Raw genomic sequence first — 25,084 nt, forward strand, 5'->3', positions numbered from 1 at the left:
ATTGGCGTCACAGTGCAGGGAGGGGACTATCCCCACTTCATCTGCCACTCCCTGCATCGTTATGCTCAAGCAGCGCAGGCAGTTGGCCCAATGTTGGAAATGGATGGTTTCACCCCGGTCCTTTGTAGAACCAGCCTTTGTCAATACATTTTCAATACTGGGCCAGTTAACTATACGCTGCTGGGGTAGTATAGTAAGCAAGTCGAGAGTCGCGGAAGCACAGGTGTCGTCGCCTGACAGTGTAGTTACGGACTCACGAATTTCACTGCGAAGGCTGAGAGCGAGACTTCTTACGCGGACCTCACTATAAGTAATCAGCTTGCATTAGGTCCCGCCGCGCGGCGTTCACGCCTAGGAATAACTCTTGGCAGTAATATGGCGCGACCCTTACCGATCGTTGCAGTATCTTGCATGCGGCCTTGTACGGACGCCCACGTCTGCAACCAGTATGCGCACGTTGCGTAGAAAAATGGCCTATATGATCCAGTTCGATGGGCGTTTCGAGGTCGCTGACTCGGCCACTGCCGCATTTGCATTGAACGTTTGAGGCGTATTGTACACGCACAGAGAGCAGTGTGGGTTAGTGAGCAAACACGAGTTAGTTAATGGTATATCCTAGTTAAAATCAAGAACAGGAAATGGGCGTGGGCAGGGCAACTGACGTGGAGAGCAGACATTTGATGGTCGTTTTGGTTTACAGTGCGGGTTCTAGGATGAGATTGCGGGGTGTTTCCTGAGGGGACAAACGCAGCAGGGTACGGTAGGGAGTCAGGCCCGCTAAAGGCGGGCGGCTGATATTAGGATGTCTGTGGGGATGAGGTGACCGTCGCTGGCGCATGAGAGGGCTAATTTATTGAAAATAAATTGCTGCATTTTTTTGCCCAACCTTGGTTACAGTCTGATAGTAGCACGTTGGGCCAACATTGATAACGTCGATATCGAATATTGGCACGAGATCGGCGGTGCCGACGTTGGGCCGCGTAATGCTCACGTTCCTACTCCAGCTCGGCCGAACCTCTTGCCAAAGTCGGGCCGAGCATATTCTGTTTGGTGTAGCCGTGAGGTTGACTTGTCTTAGAGATAATAAAGATCAAGGGGCGGGACCGTTAGTGGGCGCAGCCGGGCTGCTGATGGTGGTAGCACGGGTCTTTGAAGCTCTACCGCGCATATCTATCTATCTGATCAGAACTTCCTCGGCGGCCGTTAATGAGCGCACTGACACGCAGGTGTGCATTCAGTGACTTCAAAGCGGCCGCGTTGTAGTCACGCTGCGACGTGACGCCACCAGGGAAGCCCAACTCCCGGCCGTCAGTATTTCGCACCGGGAAGCGGGGATCGCGACCGCGGCGCTTCGAGGCGGCGATCGAGGCGAAGAGGGCAAAGCACCGGGGCGACCCCGCCACCGCGACGAAAGAGGAGCAACGCTCGCGGAGTTCCCGCGCCGTCGAACGTGAGCGGCGTCGGCGGCGAGCGAAGAGCAGGTCGTGCGCCGCACGCGTGGGCACAAACAGCAGCAGCAGCAGAACGCAGACCCAGCTGCGAGCGTTTTGCCGGGTACTACTACTACGCGAGGGGAAGACGCCGGGAGGACGCGATCCAGGTGGGTCGCAGTTCTGACGGACGCGTGACAACAACGGCGCTTTTCCTACTCTCTTTCCACCCTGCCCGCTCTGCATTTTGACGGGGCTCGGCTGGTGGTGTTCCCCTCGCCCTCTGCCTCTGCGCGACGTCGACGGTTTCCTGCAGCGCACTTCGCGTCCGCCGACGGCGGAGCCAGTCCTTCCTGCGTTTCCTCGACGTCGTTCGTCGGTCTGCGCAGTTGTCGCCTGCGGCGCACGTCATCCCGTATGTTTCTCGTTTTACTTCCGCTCGCGATCAGTGGTCGCGCTTCGACTGACGAAAGGCGGCTCGGAACCCATATTGCACCAACTATAGGGGTTCCAAGAACGGTGCTGTTCGCGGTGAATCGCGATATTGTGCGCGCGTGGACGGAGAGCCGCGCCGATCGATACGCCGTTGCAGGTTTAGCTGGCTGTTTGGATCCGGCTTGTTCTTTCACGGGGCGAGAAAATGAGTGCGAACAACGTTTGTGGCGCGCGTTTCAAACTTTGCGGGCTCCTGCAGACCGTTCTAGTTTCGGTTGTCGGGCGCGGCCATCTTGGTGTGACGTATGTGGTCGGGTCATATCGCTAGGCCAATGCGGGGGTGTTGCACCGAGCCGACGAACACCGAAAGTGTCTCGCCGGCTTAATTTGTCCGCATTGTATTTGCGCATTTACGAAGGCAAGTGCAACAGTAAGAATTTTAGCACTAAAAGTCCAGGATTTTCAAAATAGCACTGTCCATGAATCTAAACTTGAGAAATGTCGCCTGTGGAGTGTGGCCATGTGCTTTTAGCTTTGGTTAACCTGCCTACCCTTCTGGAGCCATGTTATGTTTCATAAAAGTGCCTTGGAGCTGGGGCTACTGTTAGAGATGTTTGGCTGTGTCCATAGCAGATAGCCTTTGCAACTTGCCAGCTTCATTCGCAGTGAATGCAGCAGTTCCAATCCAGTTTACATTTGCCAAAAATAACTTCTCTCACTACAATATGTCGCCATCAGAAGACCTAATTCCTGGACTGATCATCACTGCTTGGTGCTGTGCATTGAAGATAGAACAATGCTTAGTGGAGGGTGCTGTCAGGTTAAGATGTGTCCCAAATATCTTTCAAACAGCATGCGTCGTAATTATCAGCAAACGGGAGACTTTTTTTTCCCCTCTACTTATATATTTAGTAAGTTTTTGAACCCAAGGGAACATATTTAACCTTTGAAAGATGAATTGTATACGCTATTCACTCCATACTATCATGTTGGAGTTAATCAGGGAGTTTAAATCGCATACAAAATGTCAGCCGCTTGGAATCCCACAAACCCATTAGGCAGTGTTACTGATTTCCAGTAAAGTCTCAGATAACAGTGTTTAAAATGTTAGCATGAAGTGGCCGGATTCCTTTCGAATTAAGAAAACAGGTTTAATTTAAGACTTAAGGATACAAGAATGAAATAACAGGATTATTGATACGTAGGAGGTTCGGCGGATCTGCAGAGTTGGGAGGGCCTCGCCGACGCGTCTCGTATCGTCGGCGCCTCCCGGTCGTCTCTCTCTCATGCTGCAGCGGTGGGGCTTTTATAGCCTGAGGAACGGTGGCCCCTCCGAACTGGCCAATCCAAAGGCGGCACTCCGAAAGGACCAACCAGCGACCGCGCGGCCAACCGCTTCAAATCTTGCCGCGCGCGCTGGCGTCCGGGGGAGGAGGAAACGGCGCCTCGCTGTCTGGCCTCTTGTGACAAGTCCAGACGTGTTGGTTGAAGATACTTCTCCTTAGGACTCCGCTGCCGTAAGGAGCAGCATCGTGGCTTGTCAAGGGGGACGCTCGTAGGAGAATGTTAGGATGCGGGGCGCCTCTTGGTCGCTGAGCAGGAGCGTTAAATGTCGTGTGCTGGTGTGTTGGGGCCGCGTGGCTCGTAATAAATGTGAATGCTGACACGGCCTTTCCAAAATTTGCGCCTGTCCTCAGGCGCACGTTGTCGACAGCAATTCTTGGGCGAGCTGGGCGTTCTCCGCCGCGTACCTTGTGGCTTGCGTCCAGCCCGTTCTAATACGCCTTCGCTTCCATCTAGGGAGACGATGCGACTTGCGAGAAGTGCCGTGTTTGTCTCGTTCGTTTCGTTTCTTGGTACAGGGAGTCGGGCTTGTACCGTGATGCTCACCGATACCACTGCGTCGTCGTTTCCACCTGGGGACGTGATACGACTTATGCGGACTGCCGTGTTTGTCTCGTTCGCAACGTTTCTTGGTCCAGGGAGTCGGGCTTGTTGGATCGTTCCGCATCCTGCCGCGCTTTCGTCGCGGTGCTGGCTTTATGGATGATCCAGCTCGTCTTGGCAATGGCTTCTGCATTGTAGTAACTGTAGCAGATGCGAAAGGTGCGCCGTGTCGTTGGAGGCACGTCTCGTGGCCAACTCGTGTCGGTAGTGGCTGCTGCACCGTAATATCCGTGGCTGGGGCGCGGGGTCCGTCGTGTCGTGGGGAGCCCGTTCTTTGGCTCGATCTCGGTGACACCGGCTGCTGCACCGTAGTGTCCGTGGCAGGGGCTCGGGGTCCGTCGTGTCGTTGGGAGCCCGTTTCGTGGCCCGCTTGCGGCGGCACCGTGTGCTGCACCGTAGTGTCCGTGGCAGGGGCGCGGGGTCCGTCGTGTCGTTGGGAACCCTTTTCGTGGCCCGCTTGCGGCGGCACCGTGTGCTGCACCGTAGTGTCCGTGGCAGGGGCGCGGGGTCCGTCGTGTCGTTGGAAGCCCTTTTCGTTATCTGCTTGCGGTGACACCGGCTGCTGCACCGTAGTGTCCGTGGCAGGGGCGCGGGGTCCGTCGTGTCGTTGGGAGCCCTTTTCGTGGCCCGCTTGCGGCGACACCGTGTGCTGCACCGTAGTGTCCGTGGCAGGGGCGCGGGGTCCGTCGTGTCGTAGGGAGCCCGTTTCGTTGCCGACCTGTGTCGACAGTGGCTGCTGGTCCGTGCTGTCACTCGTATCGTGTGACACTTGTCGTTGAGCAAGAAGCCTCCGCAGATGGTCTCTCTCGGCCAGCAGTCTTTCGAATTCCGCCCTCTCGGCTTGGCGGCGAGCGTTGTCGTCCATGATCCGCGTCACGAGGTCGTCCTTGCGGCCGCTGCACGAAAGTCCTCGGCATCGGAGCTCTTCCACCAGTTGCCGTTTCTTCAAGGTGGTCAGTGCGTTGCGTGCTGCCGATGCCAGAAGGGACAGAATGAGCGGGGACTCCAAGCTCACTGTCGGCGTTCTGCTGGGCTCCACGTTGTCGACTCGGTCTTCGTTCAGGGGTGACGCCTCTGCAGATCCTGTCGACTGCGCCATGTTAGCATGAAGTGGCCGGATTCTTTTCGAATTAAGAAAACAGGTTTAATTTAAGACTTAAGGATACAAGAATGAAATAACAGGATTATTGATACGTAGGAGGTTCGGCGGATCTGCAGAGTTGGGAGGGCCTCGCCGACGCGTCTCGTATCGTCGGCGCCTCCCGGTCGTCTCTCTCTCATGCTGCAGCGGTGGGGCTTTTATAGCCTGAGGAACGGTGGCCCCTCCGAACTGGCCAATCCAAAGGCGGCACTCCGAAAGGACCAACCAGCGACCGCGTGGCCAACCGCTTCAAATCTTGCCGCGCGCGCTGGCGTCCGGGGGAGGAGGAAACGGCGCCTCGCTGTCTGGCCTCTTGTGACAAGTCCAGACGTGTTGGTTGAAGATACTTCTCCTTAGGACTCCGCTGCCGTAAGGAGCAGCATCGTGGCTTGTCAAGGGGGACGCTCGTAGGAGAATGTTAGGATGCGGGGCGCCTCTTGGTCGCTGAGCAGGAGCGTTAAATGTCGTGTGCTGGTGTGTTGGGGCCGCGTGGCTCGTAATAAATGTGAATGCTGACAAAAACTTGATCTGTTGTCATACAGAAGTGGGTACAGACCTGTAATTTTTGTTGCCAGACTGCAGAAACGAGCTGCTTTATTTCCTTTCTGGGTAATTGTGCATATCATTATAGCTTAGAACGTGTGGCTGTCCTACCAAGGAACTATGGCAGAAGGCTGCCAGCTGTGTGCTGAACTCATTGCTGCATGTCTTTGTGCCTATCACGCACCTGTTGTACATGTGTCACAGAAGCTTGCAGCCTTTATGTTTTGAGTTAGGTGTACAGCTGTAGGTTTAGTATATTTGGCTACCTGAAAAACGCTTACTTCAGATTGTGGGGTATATTGTGACATGTACTGCCACACTTCCAGCGTTTATGCACATTTTATTTGTACCCACGTTTCATATTTTTTTGTTGATGCGGTGTTATCAGGATCGGCCTCCTTTTTTTTTTTTAAAGCGAATTTAATGCTGCAGAATTAGAGAATGGAAGTTTGCTTTGTTGTTATTCTAAGCAACTCCTAAGGGGATGCAGACGATGTTATTTATTATCTGGTAAAGATGCAGGTATCACCTAACATCAAATGTAAATGGAGGGCACATAATTTGATGTGCAATCCATTTACATTTTATGTTAGGTGATACCTGCACCTTTACCAGGTAATAAATAACATCGTCTGCATCATAGGTAATCAGCGTGCATTCAAGTCAAATACGATATAACTGCAGGAATGAAACGAACCTTTCAAGCAACTTAGCTTCTGCTGATTCTAATATATGTGACTGTAAATAATTTCTCTGTATCTGGTATCATATAAGCACCTCGATTAACAGTACTGGAATGAAACTGCATCTGCTCAAACATGCTTCTGCATGTAGCGGTGGCTACCTTCTGAACTGGTGCCTTACACAACCACTGTCATTCAGTGCGGGCCAATATGCTTCACACACTTCAGCGCCTCTCACAGGCAGTTAATTTTAGTTTTCATCCAGGAAGTTATTTCAGAAACTTGAAAATGCTGTTCAATTGATTGTAGAAGTGCAAGGCCCTTCAGTGTCTCTCCTTTTTTTTTTCTCTTCCTCTGTGCAGAGCTGATCAGCCAGTGGGAGGCGTTGGTGAAAGAACTGCAGGGTCGCAGCAGCAGCAGCAACAGCTATGCTGGAAGTGGCCCCACCAAGGGCTCCCACGGTGAGCATCCCTCACCCAAGGGGGTGCCAAGCGAGGCCGAGGTGCTCCAGAGCATTAGCACCCTCCGCAAGGAGCTGAGCAGCGTGACAGCACTTGTGAGCCAGCCACACCCAATGGCAGCCGAAGGGAACCACTCCAGGCCATCCTGCGACTTCCACGCGGTCGAGAAGAGGGCCCAGGAACTCAAGGTAGGGAGTGCTTTACACGCAGTTGTAGTGCAGTGCCTTTCCTCCTTGGTTTTGCATGGATGAATGTGGCCTGTGAATGGCTGGAAAATGCTTCCCCTGGAGTGTAGCATGTTAGCAGTGAGCAACATTTGGCATGTCGGGGCTTTTGCTGTTGGTTTGGTTTGGTTTATGGGGATTAACGTCCCAAAGCGACTCAGGCTATGAGAGACGCCGTAGTGAAGGGCTTCGGAAATTTCGACCACCTGGGGTTCTTTAACGTGCACTGACATCGCACAGTACACGGGCCTCTAGAATTTTTCCTCCATCGAAATTCAACCGCCGCGGCCGGGATCGAACCCGCGTCTTTCGTGTCAGCAGCTGAGTGCCATAACCACTGAGCCACCGCGGCAGCTTCTTTTGCTATTGCACAGGGCTAGTACCTATTGCACGGGGCTAGTATCTATGACAAATGTTATGTTGGGGCTCAAGAAATGAAATGAAAAATAAAGTGCACCAGTCCTTACCAAGTATGTATGACATTCGTTAAGGTGGGTATTAAAATTTAATAAGAAAAATACTGTCCTACTCGCACCACCTAAGTACATGTGACAGGTTGTAGGGCAAGGTCAGTAGGAGACCCCCCAAGCACCACTAATGTTTCGCGGGTAGTATGTATGATAGTGGAAACTCTCCTGGCACATCAGTGCAGGATGTAGTTTTATTCAACGCTACCGGATGGCTCCAGTTTATACATGTATGTCGAGCCGCCGCGGTGGCTCAGTGACTATGGTGCTCGGCTGCTGTCCCGAAAGACGCGGGTTCGATCCCGGCCGCGGCAGCTGAATTTCTTTGGAGGAGAAATTCGAGGCCCGTGTACTGTGCGATGTCAGTGCACATTAAAGAACTCCAGGTGGTCGAAATTTCCGGAGCCCTCCACTACGGCGTCTCTCATAGCCTTAGTCGCTTTGGGACGTTAAACCCCATAAACCAAACCAAACCACATGTATGTCGAGGCCTTTTTTTTTTCTTGTGGCATGTTAACTAATACGCTGAACTCGTCATTGGAAATTGTCAGACTTCACTAGATTTGTTGCCTTATGTGGTATGTCAACGTCAGTGCGGCGTTAAGCAACACGAAACAGCCGCATAAAGCAACAAATTTATTGATTTCTCACAATCACCAACAACGAGTTCAGAGTATTCTACAGCCTTTAAACGTCTCCATTGTGGAATGTCATAAAGTTGGGATGACTGAGTGAAACAGTGAACTGAGCTATTCTGTACATAAAGTGAAGCACCGTACATGCATGCTACCTTTTAGAGCAGTGTTGTTAGCCGCAATCAAGTGCGCAGAGTATACTATGAGAGCAGGGCTGGCCGACCCACCTTAGACTGCTTATCGCCATGTGTTTCCTTTCCTATGCAGGTTGCACTGGCCTCTCTGCATGACATCCGCGATGCCCTTTTGGATGTGAAGGTGAAAGCCCACCGTCTCGGTGCCAGCGGATGTGGGGACGATGTTGGCTTGGCCATTGGGGAACACATCCAAGCACTCTACCGCCAGTGGGATGACACCTACGAACAGTTGAGTGGCGCTGCAATTTTTTGTGCATTTGGGTTGTAAATCATCAGTTATGGACTGAGAGATGCTAGCACATTTGGCAGCCGTGCCTGTGGGTGTTGTCAGTAGGACTTTTTTTATGTGCAGGAGTACATAGAATTACGTCTTAGGGCAGCATCGCTGTCTCATTCTATTTAGAAGAGTTCAATTAAATTGCAGTCTATTTCAGATAGGCTGCGAGTGGGTCACGTACAAAAAGCTAAAACACTAGCTTAAAGGAGTCTGTGGCCCTGCGCAAGAAAAAAGAACTAAGCACAGGAACAAAGATTGTTGGGAAGAGGCAGCTTGTGAAGAAGCACATAATTAGCACAAAATTTGAGGAAGCAGTACCATGTAGGGTGATGACCTTGCGGAAGGCACAGCACGTGAGAAGTGGACTTTTGACAATCCATCATCCTAGGATGCTTTACACCAGTGCACCAGCTGACACTCCTTCGGTATCCAGGGCACAGACTTCTGCATGCACAGACTCACAGGTGCACTTTGAGAACTGCTCCATTAGTGCACACTGAAGTCCAATTTTAGCAAGATCTGGTTAATTTCACCTCTCCTCTACACTCTCACTAGGCACAACTTGATCATCTTTTATCATCTGTGCCTTGCTAAAGTGGTTGGTGACAACGTCTGCATCTGTTTCCCGCAAGGGCCCCTCAGGCATCTCAGTTGCTTAAAAGATGTCAGTCTTTATTTAGCAGTCTTTGTACAGGTGAAGTTCGGTTGTGATGGACGCAGTTTAGTTCAGTGTTCTGTAGCTCAAGGCTTTTGCTGTGTCCCATGAATAGGTCATCCAGGAAGGAATAGGCAAACTTGGCATCCTTGCTTCTTGACATCTGTGTCGAATCTCTTCAACCAGGCACTAACCATGTCCTGTGTCTTGCGTGCTTTCATGTCTGATGATTATGTCATTGCTATTTTCTGTGTTCTGTTCTAACACCTGGGATGGGTGCTTTTGTTGAGACAACCAGTGGGCCTTGCTTGTTCCTTCTGTCTTGAGTCTATATTAATCAAGATTGGGCAATTAGGTTTACTCTTTCTGCTGTCATGGGAGATGTAGCCGTTTAGTGCGAGTGTGCAGCTGGAGGACAACTAAAAAAATAAAAACGTGCAGATAGCCGTTTAATGCAAGTGTGCAGAGATTTGCAGTCGTGTAGTGTTGCAAACTTCAGGTGCCTGATAGGAACCCAAAATGACTCGCAATTTGCTATGTACCCAGAAATGGCAGTAGCTATGGAGATGGTGGAGAAGGAGCTGCTATTTATTATTGTGCTAACAGTTTCATGTCGGCCCTTGAAGTCTAGTTGCCGTCTTAGCTCAGTTTAAAATCATCACAACCCACGATAGCTCACATAATCATTTGCTTTTTGCTACAAGGAAGTGCCAAATGGAAACACTTTGCACTCACATGTTCATGAACGACGAGAACACTAGTTTGTCAACACTGGCACTCATTGACACCTTCAGTTTCTCCATGCAGTTGGTGCCAGACTGAACTGCACTGTGATTTGCATTCTTGTTGTTTAGAATAGTACAGGAATGGCTCACAGATGGGCCAAACCAGACAGCAATTTCCTTTCTTCATTTCCCTCTGGAAACAGCAGTCAAAATTCTAATGTCACATTCTGTTCTTTGGTAAAGCAACTCATCTTCAAAATGACACAATAATGTGAGACAGGAAGCAGGGACGCTGGAGTGAATGCACATGGGTGCACATAAAAAAGTGCACCAATACGGTGATGAAAACAATAAGTGAAGTGTGAGTAGAGCAAACTCGCTCGAAAAATCTCTGGTCATGGAGCAGTACTGCAGGTGGTGTAGGCTACAGGCTGTCTTTTCCCAGACGAAAAAAAAACCATTCGGTCTAATTGGGACATTCCCAGTTGTGTTTTTAAAACCGATTTGAAGCTCCAGTTGGACCATCCAATTGGTTGCAAAACACAATTGAACCAGTTGATTCCGGTTGGAGCCTATAAGAACTATTGGATAACTGTTGGTTCATAACTGAAGTAGCAGCTCAAAGTAGGCGACAAGCAAGTACCGTATTTACTCGCATAATAGGCGCACTTTTTTTCCAGAAAATCCGGCTCAAAGTTCGAGGTGCGCCTATTGCGCGGGGTAAAATTTCCGGAAATTTTTCGACTCGCAGAATTGAACATACCGCATAAACGCACTCGTGTACGTGCCGCACTCCATTTTCCCAAAGAAAATAGTTAAAAAATCCGTGTAAGGGCCGCACCGAAACTTTCCACGACCCACACGGGAATAGCCTTCGAAATGCGCGCGCCGAGGCCTCCGTGATCAGCTCCGGCTGCGCGCATTGGGCGCTTTATCGCGGAGACCACACACGCGCACAGGAGCTTCCAGACGCCACCCGTGGAGGGCGCCCGAGACCAAGCTCATCATCATCATCATCAACGTTTTCCTTCGCCGCGAGCTTTCGCTATCCATATCGCCATCACCAGCTCCAGTTTTCTTTTGTTGCTGGCAAGTGCCGGGATCTGCGGTAGTGCGTTAAATCTTCGTGGTTTGTGGCTTTACCGCCGAGCGTTGCTGTTTTAGCTCGACGGGCAAGCACCTTAACAGCCATGTGGCTGGGAGTTTGCTCTCAAACACGGCAGGCGTGCAGCAGGTCGGAAATTCGACGTGGCTGAGAAGTGCGGCAGTTGCGACTGCGGCGTGCCTAAATTTTCGTACACGACTCCAAGCGCCGAGGTTTTCACGGGCCTAAGTCGGGAACGTTTCCGGCTGGAGATGAAGCTTTCCAAACAGACGTTTAAAGTGAGCATCCCTGAAAACTGTGTGAGGCTGTTCTGCGCGATGTCGTACGTGCTGTGGGTCCGCAGCAGCAGTAGTGAGGACTAGTAGTCAGTTCAGCAAAAACTTTGTTAAATTAAAGATTGGGGGGCGGGGGGCGGCAAGGCGTCGGCTTGCAATTGTGTAAATACAGTATTGATCACAGTGCCAAGTTCAGGGTGCGCCTATTATGCGTGGAAATAAAAAAAATCTGATTTTTTGCGACCAAACGAGGGGTGCGCCTATTATGCAGTGATGGGAATGCTGCGCCAATTGCGCCAATCTGCGCCATTTCGATAAAGCTGCTACATGCTGCTCCAAAAAGGGGCCTTTTTGCAAAATTGCGCCAAAGCTGCGCCAAAACGAGCCGTCGCCAACGTCAGGTACTGCCCTGTGAGGGAACTATGCTTGCGACTGTTGTCCGCCATTGAAGTCTGAGAGTAGCCGGTAAAATCCAATACGATCCAGTTCTCAGTCTTCGTCTAGAGTGCTCCGCATGGTGCTCCGTCTACTTCGTCTCTGATGGGAGAGTGTGACTGAGTGAGGGTGTCGTGAACGCGTCACGCTTTCCACCGCGTCCGAGCTCCGAGCGTTTCCGGTGGGCCGGCACCGGAGGCGAGTAGTTGGTGGAGTGGGCCGTGGCTAGGCCTTGGCGCGTCGGTGCGCGCTCTTGCACTTTCCCGCCGCTCGTTCGCCTCGACTGCGTGGTTTCAGCGGTTTCAGCGGCGTCGTGGCGGCGTCACGATGGCGCTCTCGAAACTGAAAGGTAAGCTTTTTCTCGTTTTTTGCGCCTTTTAGTTTATTCAAATGAGTCTTTCTGGACATAAGAGCTGATGAGTCAGTGTGGCGGGGTTCAAATTTAGAAACTGAACATGACTTAACAGTAGCAAATTGAGCGAATGGCGGTGGATGCACGTTGCAGAACCGCGGTAGTTTGAGCCTGCAAGAGAGGGTGCTGTTAATTCCCGGTTTGTTTACTTTTTAAGAAAGAGTACTTGTAGTTTTGTGGCGTTCGTCTTACGCTAGTATCAGCTTCGAAAGCCCTGGAGCACGTGGCGTGCTGGGCAGCCGTGTAACGTCGCTCAGTAATTTCATATTGCCATCCGCAGTTCTACGAATTCCGTGGTTGAAATAAAGCTACAGTGACGTCCGGGCTGCCCATAACAACCTTGCGGCACGAAATGCATAAAACTCGCCGGCGACCGGGCCATTCACGCGCTCCTTTATTCACTCGGCATGCGAGGTCGCTTGGTAGTTTCGGATTGTCCGGCTGCGGAGCCTACGGAATGCGTTTTCCTGACATCACTTGGCTGATTGAAAGACGTCCTTAAAGCGGTGCCTTTGCAGCTTGAGCTGAAAGTGTTATATGGATATGAGCACTGAACTCATGCTAAGGAGTTTTATGTAGCGGCTTCTGAAATAAAGTGTATACCGCGGACGTATATGACGCCGTACATTTCTCACGGAGTTGGTGGGCCTTCTGGCCTTCGTGCTCGTGTTGCTGCCGTAATTAAAAAAACTTCCGAGGCGAAAATGAAAGAAAGTTCCACGGAACGCGGTATTTTGCAGCCTTCCGGCTATACGATGAAGCAACAAGCGTCTTCTGGCGCGCCCGCTACGTTCGTACGATTTTGGCGCTGCGCTGACGGCCCTGTCTGTTGTCGAAGCTTGGCAGGCTTCGCGAATTTACGGCGGAAGCTTTCAAAAAGTAAGGGGAAACAAGGTCGTTTTTCAGGGCAGCAATTAACGGGCGGGTAAGGGATACGTGGGAGAAAGCCTCCACCCTTCCTCGGCGGTCGAGGACTGCATGATAGCGCGATCGCGCGCTCAAAGCAGGTGCGCTCTTTGTCGGCGAAAGTGGTACTGCTTTTATAATTACACGTGTCCGGTTTTTAGAATGGAGCTTGCTCTGCCAAACATCTAGACAGAAGCCTTCAATACTTTGCAATTAGTGAGCTGCAAATTTTTGGCACTTTGCTTATTCTGGATTTATAACAAACTGCTCTTTTGTTTTTACGTGTTCAAATTAACGTTTATCCAAATTAACGTTTATTCATCAAATTAGTGCAGGAAAGATTGCCGGTATGTGCAGCTCAGGTGCTCTGAAAGCCCTGAAAAAGCTACTTTTGCAGCTATTAGTGCAACAGCTACAACCTAAGGACGCTGCAGTGAAGGGCTCTGGAAATTTCGACCACCTAGGTATCTTTAACGTGCACTGACATCGCACGGCCCTCTGGAATTTTGCCTCCATTGAAATTTTGTTAAAGTTAATTTTTAATATTCAGTTCTGTATCGAGGAACGTGTTTCTATAACTTGTACTGCCACGTTTGAATGAAGTGTATAATTGTTAACCATGACTGTTGTGGGAAAAGAACCGTAGTGTTTCCTGGGTCTTTATTTTTTTTTTAGAATATGTTTAAGCACTCTACAATTATTCTCTAATTTACAGGATCATATTGCTTGCATAACAGCTTTTTATTTCATCAAACTAACATTATTATTTATCGTTTGCAGGACGCAACAGCAAATTTAACTCTGGCATATTGAAAGATGTCGACTGCAATGGAGATTGCTTCGAGGTGTGGTGCAGACCAGGAAAAAGGGAAGAAAATGCTTATTGCATTATTTGTAACCAGACAATCAACTGCTCACAGCATGGTGTCACAGCAGTGAAACGGCATTCACAGAGTAAAAAGCACTTGGAGCTGACCAGCAAGCTTCGGGGCCCTGACGGGAGGCTGAAGAGGCCAGCTGCTGTTCAAGCATCGTTGGATTTTTCATCGACAGGCACGATGACCCATGCAGACCGTGTCACAGCTAGCGAAGCACTTTTTGTTTTGGCATTGACGATAAAAGGTCTCCCATACTCATGGGCGGATACGGCTACACCCCTTCATCGCTTGATGTTTCCCGACTCAAAGGTGGCTAAAGACTTCTCCTGTAGTAGGAAAAAAGTGTCTTACGTTGTGTCAGATGGGCTTGGGCCTTATTTCAAGGGACTTGTGCATGAGGAACTGAATCGTCCTGGTGTGTTTTACAGTATCAGTGTAGATGAAACACCACTGCCAGAACAGCGGTGCCAGCAGTTTGATGTTCTCGTGCGCTACTTTTCTGGTGCTGAAAAAGGAGTAGTGGTCGAGCACCTGCAGTCGTTTCGTTTGGGGAGGGCAACGGCTGATATCCTTTTGAAATGTGTAAATGAAGCCACTGAAAATATTCCTCGAGCAGGGTTTTTTTCATTTTTCAGTGATGGTCCAAATGTAATGAAGTGTTTAAAGAAAAAATTGACCCAGGAAAACGGCCCCTTAATGGAAATCGGAGAGTGCTCGCTGCACAAGGTGCACAACGCGTTTTCATGTGCTCTTGATTCATTTGGTAGTGAAGTTGAAACTGTAGTCAGTGACGTGTATTACTTTTTCAAGACATCTTCGGTGCAAAGTGCCCAGCTCCAAGAAAAACAAGAGGCTCTTGGATTGCCTGAAACTGTGTTTTTGCGTCATGTCAACTGTCGCTGGTTGTCTCTTGTACCAGCCGTGGAAAGACTAGTCGAGCAGTTTTCTGCCCTAAAGAGCATCCTAGACTCCCAGAAACCAGTGCGTGCTGCAGGTAGCATGAGGGCGAGACTAAACAGAAACCTGAATGACAAAAGTTTCTACGCAAAGGCTCTGTTTGTGAAGAATGCAGGTGACCTAGTTGTGGGATTTCTGACGCTGTTTCAAAAGAGTGAACCTTTGCTGCATGTTCTTTATGATGAAATGGTGATGATGTTGAAGAAAATTTTGGGCAGATTTCTGAGGCCTCAGGTGTTCATGTTGAAACAGGGACATGAGCTCGCTTCCATTGATGTCGAAAGTTCGCAGAATTGGAAGGAAAGCATAGTAGTTGGGGCAGATACTGAGGAAGCTATGAAATCTTGGTCTGCTTCAGAGAAAGCTGAATTTCGACTAGGAGCTAGGTCATTTTACATAGCGTGCTCAAAGTACCTTCTGACAAGGCTTCCTCTTCAGAATTTGACACTTCAGCACCTCAGGTGCTTGCACCCAAACACCCACTCCCAGGAGTCTTCAGCAGAATCGTTCAGATATCTTGCAAAATGTGCGCCTCAAGTGATACAACCTAGCCAAGTTTCATCTCTCCTTGATGAGGTGACACTCTTAAGCTCTGAAGCGCTGAATGTGGGCACTGATGGGCCACTTGACAAATACTGGCATAATATATTTATCATCAAGGGCGCTCAAGGTGAGAGAAAATATCCGCTTTTGACTAAGCTTGTCAAGGCCCTTCTTTCGCTTCCGCATGGGAACGCTGATGTTGAGCGAGGCTTCAGCCAGAATACAAGGGTTTTGAATGAGAGGTCGAACCTTTGTCTGGCAAGCGTGAATGGTATTCGCCAGATTATGTCATTTGCCAGAAGGTACAACAGTGACCCATGCCAGCTTTCAATTTGTCCAAATGTCATTAGGGCCGTTCGAGGCGCATCGAAACGGTATGCAGAGCGCATTGCCTGCGAACAAGAGAAGTCGAAAAGGCCACGTGCAGGTGCGGATCCAGTGCTAGCAAGTGCCAGCTTGTCTAAAGCACAAGCGAAACAGAAGGTAGATGAAGCGCAGCACATGTTCAGAAATGCTGAATTGCTGATTGAGCGGGGCATGAAGCTGAAGAACTTCAGTGACATTGCGAGTGGCCAGGCAATATTGAGCCAAGCTAGGGAAAAAATGAATGATAGTGTCTCTCATCTGGCTGCCTTTAATAAGGGCTCAAAGAAAGGAACATAGGCCTGTCCATCTGATATCAGTATTTTTAAAGCACATGCCTAATTCCCTTTCATTTCTCTTGATTCTTGTGCGAAGGGTTGTCATACATGCTTACTGCAATCCAAGATGGTCAGTTCCTTTTTTTCTCGAAAGCAGGTTTAGTTCAGTGGCTGCTCCTGTTTACACTCATAATTTATTTTAATATTTTGAGTACTTCGGTCTCAGTTCTTTGTTGCTGGTGAAGACAATGTTTCTTTGTCTTGCGGTACAATTACCATGGTAATGATTACCAGTGCTAGTCAATATACACTTTGTGTGTTTCTGTATTGCATTGCATTGATGTATGCTGTTACAAATAAACTATAAATTTGTCTTCTAAGCTTTTTTTTTCGGAAATGCCGGCTCTTGCTACAAAACAAGTGACGCTTGCTACAAAGCGAATATTTTCCTGCTACAAGGCCTGCTACAAAATGGTTTTGGCCATTCCCATCACTGATTATGCGAGTGCACCTATTATGCAAGTAAATATGGTATGTATGACACATAAGCCATAGAAACACTAAAAGCCCGAAGAGGTCACACAAAACCAGAATGTTCAATCTATGTCCACAGAAATAACTTTTCTTGGGCCGTTTATTGGACGCTCCGCGTGAAGCCAGTGGCACTGGCCTGTTGAAGGAAGTTATTGATCATGACCGTAGAGATAATGGAAATGATGAAAACAATTCAGCTTGATTTAGCTGCTGATGTCTTTTTTCCAGGAAACTCATTATTTCGCTGTTCTGTGCTTGTACAGAGGAATATGTAGATCTCAGTAATGAAATTATTGGCTTCCAATTGGGCTTTCCAATTGGAAACTCCAATTGAAACCAACTGGAAGATCCAGTTGAAACCTCAGAGTTCAGTAGATTGATCCAGTCGAGCTGTTTAGTTGAAAGTAAGGAGACAAATTGGACTGCCCAATTGGAAGGGAAACCAAAGCCCATTTGGAAGTATGTAAACCTATTGGATTCTCCAATTGGAATCAAATGGACTCATTTGAACGGCCCAATTGGATTCGTGAATGTATCCAATTGGCTGTCCTGCTGAGTCCAATTGAATCCAGTTGGATCCATCTGGAAAGCCCAATTGAACCCAATGGTTTTATTGCCTGGCTTGACATGTAGAAGTACCAAGTAGCTCGTCTTCATTTAGTCTAAGAATTAACTGCAGTGCTGCAACTGTTTTCAAGTTTCTACGTACCATTACACGTGGACAAAACAATGCAGTGGTCTCTTGACATGTTAGAGCTAGTAAACGATGACAACTAATCAAGTCCTTTAACAAACAGCTTTTGAAAGTTTGACGCTCGTTGCTAGTTTACATCACAAATGTTTGCTTTTATCTCTGGCACCATTGCAGATGACTCATTTCTGAATGTGTGAATGGCAGAAGTGTAGTTCTCAATGCAAAGTAGCATGGTACAAATGGTTGCACTTCTGTAGAGACTGGCATGAGGGATACAACCTTTATGGGAAGAAAAAAAAAGAAGTGCTAGTGGGTAACATTCATGAAGTGGCAGTAGCGTCAGAAGAGAATTTGAATGAATCTAGATGGTAAAACTAGCCAGATACTACATTTTAACACAATACCCATGTCGCAGAACAGTTGGCATCGTTGGTGTCATTCGCCTTTGAGCAAAAAATCGTGATGGAAACAAAGAATTAATAAAATTCAGATTGACGCCAAATTTGTCAGGTAGGTTCCTGTAACCAAAGGAAAGTGATTGGGCTGAAAAGTAAATTGGGTTAATTTGGGTTTGGGTGTGAATTGAACCCAAGACCTTGGGATTGCAAGACAGGCATGCTACTCATAGGTCACAAAGGCTCGTTGTTTCAAGCTGAATAAAGGTGGACCTATTGAATTGTCTTAAAGACATATACGATGTGTACATGAGTAATTAGGAGTATGTTAATTAGGAATTAGGTCATCGTGGGAGTGTTGATTAGACGATGCGAACGGGACCTGATAACATTATAGCGTTTTATTCTTAAAGGTCAAAATTAAATGTCCCCCGAGTTATTTTACTCAAAAATGATGCATGGTGCTGTCATACTTCGTCACCTGAAACCGCAGCATTGAAAGAAAACCAAATAAAAAGTATACCTCAACCAGACAGTTGACTGCAAATCAACTAAAACTGATAATAACAGAACACGCCACTGACAACCCATTCTTTATTGAAAGAATGATGTAAATCGCAATGATGTAAAGGGTCATAAAAGCGATAAAAGACACAAAGACGTGTACAGGTTTTTTTTCTTTTCCCCCATTGTAATCTGAAGTGTTTAATGCACAGGCCTTTTTATCAGGGTTTTCTTGCTTCACGTTTTTTTTTTCTACTGCATTTGTTAGGTTTTTATGCAATATTGTTTTGTTATCTTCCTGTTGGATTCCATTCAATCATGTTTCTTTGGCCCTATACACCACATGTCATGCTTTTTAATGTTATTCCCAGGCTTTTATCATTTTTAGCTAGGTCCTATTTTTAATCTTTGTATCTTTTATCGCCTTTATGACCCTTTGCATCATTCTGACGTTTGCTGCAGCTGATAGGTGGTGTGACGGTGTGCCTATATATTATGTGTTTGCTTCAATAAAGATTCGGTTGTCAGTAGCGCGTTGTCCCCCTTTCTTGTGAATGTCCTGTGTTTTGCGCTAACTTTTGTATGTAGAACTATGCACCGACTAGCCCAGCAACAAGTGTTACTTGATAATAATGAAACCTGACGGAACTTTTATCAAGTGCGAACTCCATATAGCAGCTGCTAGAGCAATTTTTGTTATTGGAAATATATTGGGGCCGCCGCGGTGGCTCAGTGGCTATGGTGCTCGGCTGCTGGCCCGAAAGACGCGGGTTCGATCCCGGCCGCGGCGATTGAATTTCTTTGGAGGAGAAATTCGAGGCCCGTGTACTGTGCGATGTCAGTGCACGTTAAAGAACCCCAGGTGGTCGAAATTTCCGGAGCCCTCCACTACGGCGTCTCTCATAGCCTCAGTCGCTTTGGGACGTTAAACCCCATAAACCAACCAAATATATTGGCATAAATGCAAACGGGGCCATCCATGTGTCTGCCATATGTGCATGGTGACCAGCGCACACTCCCGCCTGGCTACTGCATATGCGTGAAGGGCATCCGTCTGGCTTCGTATGTCTTCACCGTGCTAAAATTCTCCAATAAACGGTTTCTCTCTGGGGGGGGGGGGGGGGGGGGGGGGGGGGGGTGCAGCTCTTTAAGTTAATTGGAAGGGTCTAAGCAAGTGTCTAATAGATTCATCTGCCCTCCGTTTTCCAGAAGTGCTGTTTATAACAAGTTAAAAATAGGCATTGCAAAAGAATAGGCCCCATGTGACATCGCGTTTATTGTTGTTTTTCTGACGATGAAAACCATTTAGCGCGGCGAAGTAACGGCTGGACTCATTTGAGTGTCCTGGTACAACTTCGGCTGCAGGGTGAATAGGAACCAGTTTAAGGCTGAGACACGAAGCAAAAATTGAAGAAAGGAAAGAAACGGGGCGCCTGCGGAGTTCTTAGTACCGTTACCTTACACAGTCTGTGGGTAATGCAAGACTCCATTTTCCCAGTGGTTTTGCTTTGCCCCGATTCCCCTAAGGCGTAACTGAAGGCCGCATAGGCTGCATGTGACGTTCCCACGCGGCTTATCACTCCCTTCTCCCATTTCTTCGCTCCCTCTATCACCACTCATTGTGCCGTCACACGCGATTGATGAAATAGGCAATTGCTCGGAGTTTTCACACGTGTATTAGGAGTCTGAGGCCTCGTGTTGGGAAGTTACTGGAACAGGCTGGGAACGTCTTGCTTGCTGGGTCAGCTCTCGGGGCTTATGATAGAAGCTGGGCGACGAACTAAGCTTGAAGGCAACATGAAGGAAGCGTTTTCGGCTCGGAATTTCAGAGTCGGATTTTAGGAGCCCTGTAGCGTTTGAAGTTTCGAGCAGTAGCATAAGAAGCAAAAGTCTGAAGGAGTAAAACTGTATACCCGTTCCGTGATATGATGTCCACAGTGATAGTAGTTCGAGCTGGCTGTGAAGACCCGCTCAGACTCTTCAGATGGGGTTTGTCGCGTGCATTCTAGGATTGGTTGCAGTGACGGCAAGCCGCACTCTGAATCGGTCTCGGCGAGGTGTCTACAACGATGTTCACTCATTTTTTATATACATATATAGCCAGCCGAGAGAAGCATGCAGAACAGTCAAGCACTCCTCTTCTCTGACGGGCAAGACACGCGACTCATTTCCGATTCGAAGACGCTTGCTGGCTCTTGAGTCGCCCATCCCCAAGACCAGGGATCCGGCTCCAGAGGTCCAGCGCTAGTGCTCCAATAATGTTTGGTCTCTACTATGAGACGTGGTGCATGCGTCTTAAGAACCATACAGCCGAGTGGGTGAAGCTGCGGTACGCGTTCCCAGAATCAATAGAAATGTGTATTCTGAGCCATATGAGGACGATAAAAAGCGAATGGTGGATACGAAAGCTTCGAAGTCAGCCTGCGGAACTGCATCTAGCGGGCATCCAGGCACCTAACTGCATCACTCTAACAGCGCGCCGTCCCGCGGCCTATAGTTTCGTTTTCGTACCTTTGCTTCTCTGCGCTCGCTAAGAAGAGAATATGTCGCAATTCTTGCGTAACTTTCTGCGCAGCCGAGGTTGCCCATTGTCCTCAGCCCCATGCTCACTCTTGAAGCATCATTGAGACAAGTGCTGATAGCTTTGTGTACCTTCGCGGGACATATCGGCCGGTATTGTTCGTGGAGCTCGATCGCGCTGTTGCAGATTCGCCTGTGTGGTTTCTTTCTTGCGTGATATCTTGCGATGCCTTGCGCTTGAACAGCGGAGCACCACGTCAGCGTCCACCGAAATGAGTGCTTCTGTTAGCTTCTGCACCAACGGTCGCTTGGCGAAAAATTGGTCTTGGAGGGAAGGGCTTCACACCGTCGGCCGGCATCAGAAAATCAGCAAGTACAGTTTTTTTTTGTTCACTCAAGCCGCGAGCCACAGTGGTTGCTGCTAGTTCAGACGTCAGCCAATGGAGGGCGGGACAGGCGAGAGCGCACTTCACGACTAGCCAGCATCTGTGCCTGGCCACTGGGGACAGGACATAGCGGGGCCCGTGGGGCAATTGTGAACCATCGTTGCGGGCACGCCGCGTTGGGAACCCGGCGTCTTAGTTAGCGGACGCCAGTGCCCGCGTGCTCTCGATGAGACGTTCCTCTACATTTCACTCGCGCGCTGCCTCGCGGCCGGATTTCGAAAGGGAAGCTGGTTCTTCTTAGCGCGAGGCAGAAAGGTAGAAAAAAAAAAGCGGCTACCTCCCGGAACGGGTTAATTGGGTTAATGCTACACTGCAACGCGCGGTCTCCTCGTTCCTACTATCGCGAACCGCGGTGAGAAAGAATGCGGCGCGCGCGGTAGCTGCCGGCTGCGCGCCGCCAAAGTGCCGAGCCCCCGACGCCCCGCGGTCGCTAATTAGACCCGTGCGCAGTCACGACTTGGAGGGAAGGGAGCCTCTAATGTGCCCCCATGATACCGGGGAGGCGTTGAGCCGCCGGCAGCACGCAGCGGCGGCGGCTTGCTGTGGACACGGCCAGACGCCTTCTGGGTACTCGGTATACACTGCACGCAGTGCATACGAGTCGTGTGGCTGTGATGTGCGTATAGTAGCGAGCTTGCACGCACGCGAACATCAGGGAAAGGAGAGGCTCTCTATTTGCGTCGAGGACATCGCGCGCCGAGCGCTTCTGAGCAGGAAAAACTTGTGGCGCGCGCCGACTGAGTAGAGCGCACGCTGCAAACACTCCGACAGCTTGCGGCTTCGCCAGTCGGCGCTCGCTTGAGCTTAGCCGCGGTCGCTCGGGACTCTTTTCTTCGCTGGATCCGTCTTTATTTTCCTCCCGAGAAACGGTGTCGTGGAATAGTCCGAGAAGCCTTCTCTCATGGAGCGGGTTAAGGGTAGAAACTAATGGTGCGTTGCGAAGAGAAGCTCGGCTTGAGAGAAGATCTGGCTTCGACTGTCGTCTCTACCAGCTGCTCGGGGGGTGATTCCTCGGGCATCCTTTCTTCGTTTTCCCTCCCGTCAATGCATGGCGCTTTCGGAGCTTGTAGGAGGTAAAGTTGGTACTGTGGGGATTAGGTGCACAGAGAAACTGTAGCACGCATGAGTCACGGTGCTGGGGGCCAGAGAGAAGAGGAAAGGGGTTGTTTGCCACCGCCCTCCTCCGCCCGCATCAAGAACTCCCGCGGACGTTCCATCTAGGTCCCCATCTCGCTACTAATGGCACCGCTGGGAATTTCGCCCGCGGACATCGCATGTGCAGAATTCTGCGATGTACATATAGTATCTGGCGAGGGACTGTGAACCTAACGACCAGTCCAGTCCCGCAGCCTTAGCGCACTACGGATGTGATCAACTGAAATGATTAAGATCTTGCACGAGACGTGTATAGCTGACGCCTTTGAGACCTTTGTTCGCATTTAGCTTTTAATGCGCGAGACGGAACAGTGATGGACGTCTGCCCTGAAAGCCTATTTACACACGCGCGCAACCTAACCGAGCACGGGAAGCCAGAAAGAATTTGAATATTGGTCGCACGTACTGTGGTGAGTTTTCGCGACCTTGCTATCTATTCAAAGTGAGGTTCGCAACCCTGCTATGTATTGAACGTGAGGTTCACCTTGAAGGGCCATTGTGTTACATACAGAGCATGCAGATGAAGAGGGCGCTGTTTCTTCTTTTTTTGTTAGCAAGATTCGGAGTAGATTTCTATCACTAAATGTGCGGAATGCTTGCCAAGGGCAACGGAGGTATATTCCCTCCCACTGCAAAGGAGTTAGCAATGTGATGAGGCTTTTAAACGGGGCACCGGAGCTCCTGAGGTTAGCAGATAGAGGAGCCTTAAACCTTGGTCAAAATGTTCGTAACTGCTAGACCTTCCATGTTTTGAAGAGGGAATTTGTTTCCGTTGCCAACCGTTAATGTTCCGTACATTTAGGGTTGATTCCTGCCCCGGGGCTTGGGGTAAATTAAAGGGGAGTGTGCTAGGGTGACAGCATACTCTCTTTTTACTCCTTTCGTGTTCAGAGCGTAGGGTCCTTGCAGGCTTGAATATTGTTCCCAGCTAGACGTCTCTGAGAGGTTTTTTGTTTGTTGGGTTACACCTTCCAAGTAACGCCAGCTGTTATGTCCGCGGGACGTCCTGCGCAAGGTATTGAACATATATACTACGCTCGTCCTTACGAGTGCGAAGAGAGCGAGACAATAAACTTTATTAATATAAATTAATTACGCGGGAGGTTCACCCAGGTCCGGGAAAGCATTGGCTAATAACAGACCCCCACGCCTGACCGATCAGCTGGGGCACGAAGGGTAGCTGTGTGTCAGCCAGCACCGCCACCCACTTCTCATGGCTGCGTTTCTGTGAACTGTACGCTTTACGTTGTTTGGGGCAATTCCAAACCATGTGGAGGATGTCGGAAATCTCTCCGCAGGCCGGGCATGCCCTTGTTGGGTATTGCGCAGGCCAAATATTATTGAGTGGAGCTGGGTTTGGTCGTGTGTGGTCGACGTAGCCACACACCCAGAAAACCGGTTTTCCCGAGGGTTGTGAAAAGGTCTTGCCGACCGGTGTATGGACGACTCGAACTATCGACAGTAATTCTGGGAACCGAACTTTTTTAATGAATTTAAGCCTTGCTAATATGGGAGGTCGCTGTCCGAACATTGGGCGGGATGGAAATGACAGGCGCCGTTGGAGTGCATGTATTTTTGCCGCGTTAATATGTATAGCGATGAGGAGAAGCTCTGGACTGCCCCGACTTTCCTGTATTTTGAATGCAGGACATCAGCAAGAGGTATTACGAAAGTGGAAATTCCTCAATGATGGCTCTTTTTTTCCTCTGTGATCATGCTTTATGGAGTCAGCGGGCGCAGTCGATTCGCCTTGTGATTTGCCGTGCTGCATGAATGGCTGTGAAAAAAACTCTTTTACAGCTTGCGCTACGTTCAAAGCCGCGTTCAGCAGCGCTCACCCGACTGAGTACAGTTAGGTACAATCTGTTAGTGGGACGTGGACGGTTGTAGGAGATAATGGCGACTAGGGTAATGCGCTTCTAGCTCAAGAGATTTTGTCTAATTCGACCTCGCTTCTCACCATGCATATACTGTATACAGAAGCAGATCGTAATCATTTTGTTTTTTTTTTTCTTGACGCACTTTTTTTCTGTCCGATTAGTTATTACGGACGGCTCGCTTTATGCACAGTTTTGCCCGGGAACCGAGGCACGACTGTACCTTGAATCTATATGCTTCCCTCTCGCCAGACGGGAAAGCCTCGACTAAGATTGTCAGGTCGGAACCCTCCCCTCCCGCGCCTCCCCCACAACACGAAATTACCTCGGACCCCTCCCGAAAAAAAACCTGGCTATGTGCTTGTGCCAGATGTATGCAATCGCTGTACACATGACGGAGAAATATATCGCTTGCAGCATGTATACCTGTGCCCTGTTCTTCTGAAATCGTTAGGGGCTGCCGCTTGGTCTCTGCGGCACTAGTCACGTTTCCATGAATGTAGCAGAAGTCGACTCTATAGTCAGATACAACCATGGCCGGGCTAGCGCGCGCCACCCCTCTAGCCCGACCATGATACAACTTAGATCTGCAGTGAAGCTCCGCCCACATTCAGCCTCCGCACACAGAATTCCTCCACGGCAAAAAAGTAGTCTGAAACGTTTCTTGCTACGTAAACAAGGAGCTTATCACAGGAAAAAATGAGGTCTAGAATTGGTACGTGGATTGCTTGATATAGTCGAACATAAAAAGCTGATTTCGTTTATACTTGCGATTGGCCAGCGGAGTAATACAGGACGCCGCGGACCGCGACCCAGTGTTAGCAAATGCTGTTTTTTTTTTTTTTTCTAAGTTGCATCCTACTATAGTCCACTTTTTGAGGGAAACTGCAGAAACGTCGAGGAGGAGAGTAGAGGACAAGTCGCCCCTTATCCCCTCAGAACTTGCGCTTTCTCTCGAAAAAATGATTTGGGACGCATTCTGCCGCA

The 25,084-nt window shown here is 49.3% G+C and overlaps 1 protein-coding gene and 1 long non-coding RNA gene across 2 annotated transcripts in view; both read left to right on the top strand.

Moving 5' to 3' along the window:
- klar (klarsicht) overlaps positions 1–25,084 on the top strand; it is a 324,252-nt gene that overhangs the window by 287,730 nt on the left and 11,438 nt on the right. Inside the window, exons 17-18 of the mRNA XM_089557260.1 lie at positions 6,542–6,828; positions 8,234–8,391. Of these exons, the coding sequence (XP_089413386.1) occupies positions 6,542–6,828; positions 8,234–8,391 (445 nt within the window). The remainder of the gene's footprint in view (positions 1–6,541; positions 6,829–8,233; positions 8,392–25,084) is intronic.
- LOC149332354 (uncharacterized) lies at positions 11,474–16,346 on the top strand. Its single transcript, XR_016285155.1, has 2 exons — positions 11,474–11,984; positions 13,734–16,346. It is a non-coding gene; the product is annotated as an uncharacterized LOC149332354 (long non-coding RNA).

Source organism: Amblyomma mixtum, chromosome 8 (genome assembly GCF_055824585.1).
Source record: "Amblyomma mixtum isolate Tamu chromosome 8, ASM5582458v1, whole genome shotgun sequence".
Lineage (NCBI taxonomy): Eukaryota > Metazoa > Arthropoda > Arachnida > Ixodida > Ixodidae > Amblyomma > Amblyomma mixtum.